General features: G+C 39.2%; 1 protein-coding gene across 3 annotated transcripts in view; it reads right to left on the bottom strand.

Annotated features, from left to right (window-relative positions):
* npepps (aminopeptidase puromycin sensitive) overlaps positions 1–12,857 on the bottom strand; it is a 159,106-nt gene that overhangs the window by 87,718 nt on the left and 58,531 nt on the right. For all 3 annotated transcript variants that reach the window (XM_055656842.1, XM_055656843.1, XM_055656844.1), the window contains 5 exons: positions 11,122–11,243; positions 8,125–8,232; positions 2,915–3,115; positions 824–920; positions 37–70 (listed from right to left, as the gene is read on the bottom strand). In XM_055656842.1, the coding sequence (XP_055512817.1) occupies positions 37–70; positions 824–920; positions 2,915–3,115; positions 8,125–8,232; positions 11,122–11,243 (562 nt within the window). The remainder of the gene's footprint in view (positions 1–36; positions 71–823; positions 921–2,914; positions 3,116–8,124; positions 8,233–11,121; positions 11,244–12,857) is intronic.

Raw genomic sequence — 12,857 nt, 5'->3', positions numbered from 1 at the left:
TGATGGCATTACATAAAAGTAAATAAACCTAAATACCTGTACGTTACAAGACCCCAATTTTCCATGGCACCTGTGAAAAAAATATTCACATGATAATTTTTTGTATATTTATACATGTGAAGATTAAAGCATCAGGTAGATCACAGTCTTACTGAATTTTTAAGTTGTTTCTAACTTCCTACCCTGCTTCCGTTTCTTGTAAACTGACATGACATTTCTGGCATCAGACCGAGTGCAAATGCACCTCCCAAACTAAACTAGCTAGGAGTGAAGAGGACACAATATTTTCACTTTTCAAATTTGTGGGCATTGTTTCAGGGAGTGAGCAGACAGATATTACAACTTAAAAATGGTCAACTTATGGTTTTGACAATCATAGTGTCATAGAGTCACATGTTGTACAACTTGCCCAAACCGACCAACTGCACTAGTCCCACTTGCCTGCATTTGGCCCATATCTCTCTAAATCTGTCTTATTCATGCAAATCATAGATCAATTATCAGTAACCAACAGTAAAGTAGCACTAGCATAGTTGAAAGTTACCAAGCTGAGTGTTGCTGAGGGAGGGAAAAAGGATAATAAGCAGAGGAAATTTGTCAAGACAGCGCTTGGATTTAAAAAATAATCAACATTAAAAAAAAAATACTGGATTATTGGAACTTTGTGGTTCAAATCACTTGGCAGGTATACAATTAGAATGAGGTGACTATCAGCTTGGTATAGAAATGCGGTATTATAAGTCTAGTAACATTACAAACACTTCTTCAAAATATTGATCCAGATTGCAGCAACTGATGTACACAAATAATTCATGATACCAACCTGCTGCAAAGTCTGCAATGGCTATTAAATCGATTTTTGGTAGAGGATACGGAACATTGAAGTATTCTCCATAAAAAGGTAGTGTCTTGGCAGCAACCTAGCAGGAGGAAAAAAAAATCAAAACCTTTATCACCATTGCACATGAAGCGGAATAACTAGAACATCAGCTAGTTTATTTCCACAAAGAGAAAGCAAGGTCATAACTCAACTTTCACTACAGCAAAAAAATAATTGGGAATGCATTGAACTCAACCTACAAAGAGGGAAGCTCTCCTCCTTTGAAAGAAATGCAATAACTTATACGTGACCAGTGATATTCCTTCTTCCTGATGAGTCTGCAGGGAAATAATGCCTTCATGTCCATACTTATAGAGTTATTACAACAACAAAAAAACATTTAAACCTAACGTGATGGTTGAATATATCCCACAATCTAATTCATAAGGTTATTTTGAGTCTAGAACTGTAGATATCGTTTTTCCTCATATAGCCTTTATCTTTTACCTGGAAACCTAGCTCCTATGAATCAGCAGTTACAGGAGGATGAATAATGTCACTGCTAATATGGAGAACGAGTACAGTTACAAATTGGATTATGCACAGCAGAGTACCACACGATTCAAAATACAGCAGTGTGTTAAGCAAGTGTTATAGCGTGTGTTATTTGGATAATAATCTGATATTCAATCTCTTTCCCCCACTCGATTCTTTCACACCATTCCCTTCCTTTTCTTCCTGAACGGCTCACTATTTGTTAGAATAATAACAACACATGAAGAACAGAAACCCATCCTTCAATATTGAATCCAGATAACAAACAAGTTTTTGAAAGGTTGAACAGCCAGTATAAGCGGGGACTACATCAAACCTGTCTAATCAGGTTCTTGCTTGATGCTGGTGCATAGATGCACATTCAGAAAGGTTTAGTGGATACACCAAAATGAGGGCCAAGATAGTGAAGATAGTTCACCTTACACATTAATTTCACAATATCCTGTTGAACTTCAAGTGCTTTTGCATTTCCTTTAAAAATATATATATATATATAGAAACATAGAAAATAGGTGCAGGCGTAGGCCATTCGGCCCTTCGAGCCTGCACCGCCATTCAATATGATCATGGCTGATCATCCAACTCAGTATCCTGTACCTGCCTTCTCTCCATACCCCCTGATCCCTTTAGCCACAAGGGCCACATCGAACTCCCTCTTAAATATAGCCAATGAACTGGCCTCAACTACCTTCTGTGGCAGAGAATTCCAGAGATTCACCACTCTCTGTGTGAAAAATGTTTTCCTCATCTCGGTCCTAAAAGATTTCCCCCTTATCCTTAAACTGTGACCCCTCGTTCTGGACTTCCCCAACATCGGGATCAATCTTCCTGCATCTAGCCTGTCCAACCCCTTAAGAATTTTGTAAGCTTCTATAAGATCCCCCCTCAATCTTCTAAATTCTAGCGAGTACAAGCCGAGTCTATCCAGTCTTTCTTCATATGAAAGTCCAGACATCCCAGGAATCAGTCTGGTGAACCTTCTCTGTACTCCCTCTATGGCAAGAATATATACTTTAAATCATGCAATGACAGGTTATTAGCAATCTCTCGCCATTCTTTCAGTTGACTATTATTTTGTCTTTTCCCAACTCCACCTCTGGCTCTTCCAAACTATCTACCAAGTAAAAAGCAACTGACCACTGATTCCCAATCCTCTGTCCTAGTCATTACCATGGTGACCGTAGGTTAAGAAGTGCTGTGCTTCTGCTTTGCTGCTCTGCATGAGGCTTTTGCGACATTTGGTCTGTACCTCATGCTGCTGGGAATTCATAATCTGTAATTAAAGCCAGGTATCGAGTTGGATATGGAGCAAGGTGTTGAAATGGAGAATCCAAACGACATTAGAGCAGTATAATAATTGAAAGGCACACCGCCTCTACCTATTTATTCTAAGCTACCTTCCTTAGCCATAAAATATTTTTTGAGCTGGATTTAGGGAACTGGGGTGTATTTATGACAACTTGAATTCAAGAAACGACAATTGCTCCTGCCTTCCCAGTTAAGGGCTGACATACAGGAGTATACAAAAACAATAACAACCTCAAGCGCAAATTTTCCTTGTTCCGCTTTTCCAATGGGTGTGTAGACACGAACGAGAATACCATCCGATGACTTGGCTTCCACAAAATCGTATTCACCAACCACAAATGCCACTAAATATGTGGACATTATGGGTGATTTGGCAAACTTGACTTCCACTAGGTCGTCATCGTCAGGGTACGGGTTACGTTCAGTCACATTCTGTAACAGTGAAGGTTAAAAAAAAGTTACAAGATGCAGAATGGAGACACAATGCAACAAGACGCTCCACCTGGAAGTGTTCAAAATTCAAGAGCATTGTGAAAAATAATTCTTTACCAAATCACTGATAATGTTTAAATTAAACTTGCAAAATCCCTGGTAGTGGTTGAAAAATACAAACCTTTCACTCAGTATATCCCACTCGAAACTAAATTAGGAATATTTGAATATAGCATCAGCATTTAAATTACTTACATTTCACATGAATACATTTTGACATAGTTGACATGGTACAGACTTTAGAATTGCAATTCCTTCAATCACACTTTGATCAGTGTTAGCCACCTTGCTAACATCAGAAATCCATGGATTTGGAGTAAATATTGGACGTGACGGACGTTAGTTTAGATATGCAACCAAAGCTCCAACACCTACATCATGATAGGACCAAGACCCCAGTGCGCCATTGAAATATGGTATCCTGGGGATGATGGTATTCTTAGTATTGTGGCATATTCCTATCCTGCAAGCTTCATCACAACAAATGAAGGTTGTTCATCTCATGCTGCTAATGAGATAAACAATCTACAAGCATCAGGCACTTGGGGTCAATTGTGATCTTTGACATTAATGACAGAGTTTTAACACTCTCCTCAACTGCATGGTGTCTAAAGAACCCCGATATTGATGCAGTCATGATGCAACAAGCATCAGGCCGACACGGGTGTCTTGGTTACTGGCAGAAACCATATTCTTGATTTATAACAAATATTTGCACAGTATCACTGCAGTAACAGACTTAATGGGAAAATTGCAGAATTTCTTTCATGATTTTACAGAGTTCCAGTTTTGATTGAAGCCAGAATTAACAAAGTCTGCCAGGTAAAGTAATATGTTTGTGGTGTTTGCGACAAAGTGTGGAGATTCTTTCCATGCCAGTCCCATTGGAGGATTTATTAAAAAGTGCCCTACTGTTAGATCTCTTTTTACCTGTAAATCTAGCATCGTTTTTAGTTGTGCTGAGAACTATATTCTGAACTCTGAACCTTTCCCTTTGCTACATTGATTGGTTTTGAGTTTGGTTTGATTGTATTTATGTATAGTATTAACTGATTTGACAGACATCATGCAAAACAAAACTTTTCATCATCCCTCGGTACACCTGATAATAATAAACCTAAATCTACTTGCTGATAGGTATGCACTTTTTGGGTTAACCATCAACAATCAACAATATAATGGTAGAGGCAAAGATCCAATTCAGAATGCAAATTCTATCATCCAGACAGTTTTTCCACAAAGGTAACATTCTCAGCTTAGCATAACACTTTCAACATAACCATTTTCATTGACCATTCCGTCCAAGTTCACAAGGAATTCCATCCCTTGCAAGTATTTAGCAACACATTAGGTACTGAGAATGACGAAGAAAAGTGAACTGCACCGGGAGGCGAGTGGCTCATATTTCAGAAATACAAGTCACATTTGCAAGAGTGATTATTAATCGAAAAAGGAAAGATATCCAAGATTGCCAATTTTAGACAAGGAATAGTGCAACTAGCATGAAAAGCCTTCTCTGAAGATCGCAGATTATTTTGAATAAGTTGAAATTTTATCAAGTAGATAATTTGGCCACTTGGGTATATTTTAAGGTACACAAAAATGCTGGAGAAACTCAGCGGGTGCAGCAGCATCTATGAAGCGAAGGAAATAGGCAACTTTTCGGGCCGAAACCCATATTTTAAGTTGCACAAGCTATTTGACTGGAGCAAATCATAGACTTTACCTCTCAGGCATTGATTACATAAAATATTCAGAGACACAGGAACATACAGCACAGGAATAGGCCTTCTGCTAAACTCCTCTATGCCCACCAAGATGGCCATCTACACCAGTCCCATATGCCCATGTTTGAACCTTATTCTTCCAAACCTGTACAAATGTTCTTCAAATGTTATTATACCCGCCTCAAACAGTTCTTCTTGTAGTTCCTTCCATTTTACCAGTACTCAGTGTCAAACATTTGCCCCTCAGGTTCTCACCTTAAACTTATGCCAACTAGTTATTGATTCCCCTCCTCTGGGAAAAAGACTGCATTTACTCTAAGCTCCTGTGATTTTATACATCTCTAAGCCTTCATGTTCACCCTGCTGTTTGCTACGCTGCAGGGAATAAAGTCCTAGTCTATCCAACTTCTCCCTGCAGCTTGGTCCCTCGAATCTTAGCAACATCCACGTAAATCTTTTCTGCACTCTTTCCAGTTTAATAGCATCTTTCCTATAGATGGGTGACCAAAACTGAATCTTCCAAGCGCTGCATCACCAATGTCTTGTACAACTGCAACATAAATGTCCCAACTTCCATATCCAATATCTTGGAAGACCAGAACGCCAAAATACTTTTTCACCATTCTGTTTTCTGTGATGCCACTTTCAAGGAAATATATACTTGTTCTAGGCCCCCATACTCTACAACACCCACCAGGACTTTACCATTCACTGTGGAAGTCCTACTTCGGTTACACCTCACAACACCTGCAAAATGCAACACCTCACACTTATCGGAATTAAACTCCATTTGCCATTCCTCAGCCCACTTGCGCAATAGATCAAGATCCTGGATAATCTTCTTCACTGTTTACAGTGCTACCTATTTTAGTGTCATCTGCAAACTTACTAGTCATGCATTGTAGATTCACATCCAAGTTGTTGATATAGATAATAACTTTGGGCCCAAGGCACATTACTAGTCACAGGCCTGCAGTCAGAAAAACTACACCCACCATCACCCCCTGCTTCATAATATAGCCAATTCTGTATCTAAATACCTAGCACTCCCTGCAATTCAGGCGATCTTTGAATCACTTATCATGCAAAACTTTATGAAAGGCTTTGCGGAAGCCCTAAATAGACGATGTCTACTGCTCCACCCTCATTAACCTTCGTCATAAGTGATAGGAGTAGAATTAGGCCATTCGGCCTATCAAGTCTACTCTGGCATTCAATCATGGCTGATCTATCACTGCCTTCTCCCCATAGCCTCTGACACCCGATTCTTGATTACTTCTTCAAAAACTCGAATTCATTTTCTGAGATACAAACTCCCATGCACAAAACCATGCTGACTAGTCCTAATCAACCTGTTTTTACAAATGCATGTATATCTTATCCCTCAGAATCTCTTCCGGTAACTTACCTACCACAGATGTCAGGCTTACTGTTCTATAGCTCCCACGTTTTTCTTTGCAGCCCTTAAATAAAGGTACAATATTAGCCGCCCTCCAAGTCTTCTGGGACATCACCCATGGCTGACAATGCACCACATATCTCAGCCAGGGTCCCCACATTTCTTTTCCATATATGCTCATATATAATCATATGTTCAAAACCTACCCATGTACAAAAACGTATATAGGAAGTAATGCATTTTTGTTGAATGCCAAAACAATCGAACGATTCCCTATTTTCTAACATCCAACAAGAGTCTTGTTTTTGGCACATACTTTTTCTCGTCTTGTGGAATGCGTGTAATTTATGTGTAATTTATGCTTTTGTGCGATGTCCGAGCCTGTGATGCTGCTGCATGCATGATTGTCATTGTACTGTATCTCATCATACTTGTGCATGACAATAAACTCTACTTAAGAATGGTTAACATAATCCCCAATTGACCTCTCCTGCTGACCAGCATTAACACATCAAACTACAATGAAAACTAAGAACTGAATCTTTATCCCCTTTCTAATATAGACATCAGCTCGCCACTAAATTGATGAAAGTATTTATCCTCAAGACAAACAGCTTCCCCGTACAGGTAATGCTTTGAACAAGGCCAGTTTGTAAAATAAAATTTGCAAGACAAAATTAATAATTGTCTGCAATCAAAAGGCATCTCTGGCATCACATCAAGTATAAAATAGCGACCAAAATGATGACTGCTTCAAAACCCTTTTCCAACAGCCCCCCATTGACATTGACAAGAATATCCACATTTGACATTAGGAGGAAATATAAATCTTGCTGCTGCCATTTACATTTTAGACCTTAATCAACACGAAAAATATTTAAGCAAGATGAGGGATTACAGCAAGTCATTAATAGAAGCAATTTTGCTTGAGATGTTTGTAATTAGATTGACTAAACCTGAAGATATGAAATTGAATTTATCTTGCATTTTAATGTAAGTTTATTTATTAGGGTAGCAGTGATTGATATATGGAGAGGGTGAGCAGGTAGGATCTATACTCATTGGGGTTTAGAAAATGAGTGATCTTATTGAAAGCTAAAAAGATTCCGAGGGAGACGGATAGGATGCTGAAAAACATTTTCCTATTATTGGGGTATCTGGAACTATGGGCCAATTTCAGAATAAGCGGTTGCCCATGTTGGACCACTGAGCCCACACCGACCAGTGATCGCCCCGTACACTAGCACTATCCTACACACAGAGGACAATTTACAAAAGCTAATTAACCGACAAACCTGTACGTCTTTGGAGTGTGGGTGGAAACGGAGCACCCGGAGAAAACCCGTGCAGTCAGAGAGAGAACATACAAACTCCAAACAGATAGCACCCGTTGTCAGGATTGAACCTGGGTCACTGGTGCTATAAGGCAGCAACTTTACCACTGCATCACTGTGACGCCCCATTTCTTATAATCCAATTGATTTCAATATGTTATTTCTATTTCTAGATTTATTAATTAAAACCAGTTGGTCCTTTTTTCTCCTACTACTCGTCACTTGGCTCATGAGATAGACATACATGAAGCAAACAGTAGTATTTACCACTGATAAGACACAAGGTGCTGGAGTAACACCGCAGGACAGGCAGCATCTCTGGAGGAAAAGGATAGGTGATATTTCGGATCAGGATCAGTGACAATAAACTAAAACCCGTCATTTTTCGACAGAAATGCTGCCTGACCCGCTGAGTTACTCCAGCACTTTGAGTCCATCTTTGGTATATGCCAGCATCTGCAGTTCTTTGTTTCTACTAGTAGTACTTACCATGTTTGATAAGGCAATTTTGTCCTTTGGAACAATGAGTGTGATGTCAAATGTTGCTTTAATGGAAGGTTCATCCCAACATGGAAATGCTCGCCTTGCATCTGTTGGCTGAAAAGACAAACAAAGGGAGGGTTAAGGAAAAAGACCAGGAGTAGTAAGAAAACAAAAGGGTAAAGTGAGAATGGAGTTAGAGAGAAAGAAAGCTAAATTCAAAACATATTATTTTATGCAATGTGTAAACACAGATTAAACTCCATCTGCCGTTTCTCTCTTCACTTCTGTAGCTGATCTATAACCTGCTGTATAATGCAACAGCCTTCTTCCACATCCACAACAATCTTGGTATCATCTGCAAACTTACTAACCAACCTGTCTACGCTCGAGTCCAAGTCATTTATATGTATCGCAAACAATAGAGAACCCAGCCAGGACCCTGCAAAACTCCGCTGGTCACAGACCTTCCTGAACTTTGCCATTTCACCATATCTATCAGTAAACCAGATGAATCCATACGATCAATTCACTGTTAATCCTGTGCACCTGATTCTTCTGGATCACCCTACCATGGGGGACTTGGTAATGCCTTGGTAAAATCCATGTTGACAACATCTCAGATTCATTCAATTTTAATTGTCATTGTCAGTGTACAGTACAGAGGTACAGAGACAACGAAATGCATTTAGCATCTCCCTTGAAGAGCGACATAGCAAACGATTTGAATAAAAAAAAAAATAAGTGTCGGGGGGGGGGGGGGGGGGGGGGGGGGGGGGGGGGGGGGGGGGTGGGCGGGGGGGGGGGGGGTGGTGATTGGCAGTCACCGAGGTACGTTGTTTAGTAGAGTGACAGCCGCCGGAAAGAAGCTGTTCCTCGACCTGCTGGTTCGGCAACGGAGAGACCTGTAGCGCCTCCCGGATGGTAGGAGGGTAAACAGTCCATGGTTGGGGTGAGAGCAGTCCTTGGTGATGCTGAGCGCCCTCCGCAGACAGCGCTTGCTTTGGACAGACTCAATGGAGGGGAGCATGGAACCGGTGATGCATTGGGCAATTTTCACCACTCTCTGCAATGCCTTCCGGTCGGAGACAGAGCAGTTGCCATACCATACTGTTTATCATACATCTATTGCCCTACACTTATTAATCATCTATGTCGCCGTCGCAAAACAAAAACAAAAAAAGTGATCTAGTTAGTAAGGCACAACCTGCCGCTCATACAGCCATTTTCCGGCTATTTATTCATCTCCCAATTGAACATGACAATTGAATGTGCCTGCAGCACTGTCCTTTCCATTCTAGACCCTAACCATTTGCTTTGATAATTTAGTTTTCTTCGTGCCATTTTTAGTTCTTTTTTTGCCAATCACCTTTATACCCCAAGTCTTGACTCCCCCCCCCCCCCCCCCCCCCCCCCCCCAATGGAAAACAGTTTCCTTCTATGTCCCTCTATCAAAAGATTAACCAGTCATAAACCGGTTACAAAAATATGTAATAGAGGGACATACAAGGAAACCCGTACAACATTTTTGAACGAAGATCATTTACCATTTTTTCCAATTTAGTCGCAGCTAACCTTTATTTCCTTGAGTTTTGAACTACACATTAGACTTCCATAAGTACATTTTTCTTTTTGGTTTTTGATAGATCCCGTTTATCTGAACTCTTGCCCTGTTTATGCAATATTTCAGGGATTTTTCATACGACACTGCCCTTCACAATGTTTGCAATATAGACCCATCATTTATTTATTTGCCTCTGTACTCCATAATTTGAGATTTGCAATAGAAAAAAAAATCACATGTGGTTAAAGTGCACATTGTCAGATTTTATTAAAAGGCCATTTTTATACATTTTGGTTTCACCATGTAGAAATTACAGCTGTGTTTATACATAGTCCCCCCCATTTCGGGGCACCATAATGTTTGGGACACATGGCTTCACAGGTGTGTGTAATTGCTCAGGTGTGTTTAATTGCCTCCTTAAAGCAGGTATAAGAGAGCTCTCAGCACCTAGTCTTCTCTCCAGTCTTTCCATCATATTTGGAAACTTTTATTGCACTTTAACCACATGTGATTTTTTCTATTGCAAATCTCAAATTATGGAGTACATGGGCAAATAAATAAATGATGGGTCTTCGTCCCAAACATTATGGAGGGCATTGTACGTCTTTTCTCATGTTCTCTTATCTCCTTTATCACTTCCTCTCTGATCTTTCTGTAATTTATCTGGTTTGCACTTGTGTTAACAACCTGACAATTGTCACATTCCTTTTTTACTCTACTCTCTAATGGATATCCATGGATCCCCATTTTTATTTCCCTATATGTTTCCCTCATGAAAATATACCGAGACGATACTAACCCTCTCCACTTTGAAGACTTCCCCTGGTTCAAATACACATTTGCCTGCCATGCTTTGGTTTCACGTCATAGAATCAGAGCATGGAACCTGGCCCTTCAGCCAAACTCATCCATTCTGTTCATGACTCCCACCTATTTTCCCCCCATTTGACTTGCCTCACCCTCAACCTTTCCTGCATCTGACCATGTACCTGGGCTCATCTCATTGAAAGTCACTTCTCCATTATTGCTATGCAGTCTGCATTTAGATGTCACAAGACCTCCATTATTAATAATTTCTTGATTCTTATACTGTGATGCAATTACATTGATCAGTAAAAGGAAAAAAAAAATTGCTTAACTAGGAAAGATATATATTTAAAATAAAATTCTGAAGTTAAGCAAATTTAAAGAAACATGTCCAAATAGTTAAAGATTGCATGAAGTCCGGACATTGATGAACATCTAACCAAAAGAAACATTTAATGTGGTTAGCAATTTCAAGCATGTGACAAAATGTAGACAATTTTTGAGCATTTCCTTCACACCAAAAAATAAACAATTCATCATTTTCAAAGTTATTCCTGGATTGTCACACAATAATGATCAGAAAGGCGACAATTATTGAAAAGACACTACATGACATTACAATTATGTTAACTAACCTCAAATTGAGAAACAGCAGCAAAGTGGATTTCTCCTGACGATGTTGTATATTTGCTTCTGTAAAATCCCTTCATTTTATCGTTGAGTTCTCCAACAAAATCAATCTTCAAAGTGCCATTACCTAGTAAAATGTAGTCTTATGATTAATACCATATAAACAGGAACACACTTCATACCATGAAAGTGGAGCACCAAGAAGATTGTTATAGTTGCAGGATAAACCCATAACTGACTACGTTTATTGCACCCAGGGGACATCTCTGGAAGTGCTCGGGTAGTAAACATTTTATTGGTTATTATTTTTGTGATTATAAATGACAGTTGTGAAATTACACTCATCTTCCACACGAGTATTTCCCTTGCAGGCTTCTTCCGCTACAAATCTGGATACTTGTGAAGCTACAATTACCATGCGGAAAATGCCAACCCAACGGCAGCCAACAGGAAGGCACTTTCACACCACATTATTGATACGAGCCAAATTTAAAGTAGGATCAAAGTACTGATTATTAATAGTGTACTATGCAATCTCTAATTAATAATTCATTGTCTTGACATACATATTCAGAGGACAGTAGTATTCCACTAAATTGTTAATCAATATAACTTCCTATTCTTTCATCAGGATGCTTTCCCTTCTCATTTAGCATGTCCCTTCTTGGCCATTACTATCCAACCATGCACACTTATCTTTCAGAAATATCTGACAAGATTCCAGCACAAACGGTTTTCCAAAACACAAGAAACACTTAAATTATATAAATCTAGAAGGTGATAGTCTTAAGCTATTTCAGATAAGGGTGACATCAATGCAAGTACTCTATATACTGGGCAGAAGGTATTACAAAAGGTGCTGGACATTCAATATTGTGGCAGGAAAAGTTTTCACAATGTGTATAGTGAATCATTGGAATTCATTACCCAAGAGCTTTAGAAGCTCAGTTGCAGAGCAAATTCCAGATGAAGGTCAATAAATACAGTGCATAGACAGAGTGAGGGAATGTGGCACAAATAGAAGAAAGTTGTTCTCTGATGTGCAAGATCAGCCATGATCTTACTGAATGGTATAAGACACTGAACAGCCTATTCCTGTTATTTCTAATGTTCTTATAAGCAACAATTGACTAAAAATGTTAACTGAAATTGTCTTCTTTTCCCTGATTTCCAAGTTATAATGGACACAACTAGCAGCCTCTCAAACACTGACCAGCAATACATTTGCAACATAAATCCAGCATTAAGGATTTTCATATTACAATTTTATCCTTTTTAACAAACTATTTTCTTCAAAGGTAGTCTTTTAGCTTTATGGAGCAGTCATTATGTTGCTTTAATTACACCTGCCACAGTACATATCTCACCCTGGCATATGGTTATGAAATTAGCAAGATCTTGAAAATTTACTTTAATCTTAGTTGGACGTTTCACTGCCAGAGAGATCAAATCACATTGTGAGATTCATTCTCCCAAGTAACAAGGCTTGCTTAAAAAAAAAAAACAGCATTCAAAGACAATTTACACATTTTGTTATGGCTGGAAGGCTCAGGTTCTCTCATTTCTGAATGAACGGCATGTCAAAAGAACCGATTGTACACACAAAATTTTGGAGTAACTCAGCGGAACAGGCAGCATCTCTGAAGAGAAGGAGTGGGTGACGTTTCGGGTTGAGACCCTTCTCAAATCTCCTCAAATAAACTATTCCTGCCTTTATTGGGCCTTGAGACGGTTGTCCTTT

The sequence above is a fragment of the Leucoraja erinacea genome, chromosome 27, assembly GCF_028641065.1.
Source record: "Leucoraja erinacea ecotype New England chromosome 27, Leri_hhj_1, whole genome shotgun sequence".
Taxonomy (NCBI): domain Eukaryota; kingdom Metazoa; phylum Chordata; class Chondrichthyes; order Rajiformes; family Rajidae; genus Leucoraja; species Leucoraja erinaceus.
Note: the sequence above shows the minus strand (reverse complement) of the source record. Positions and strands in the feature narration are given on the sequence as shown.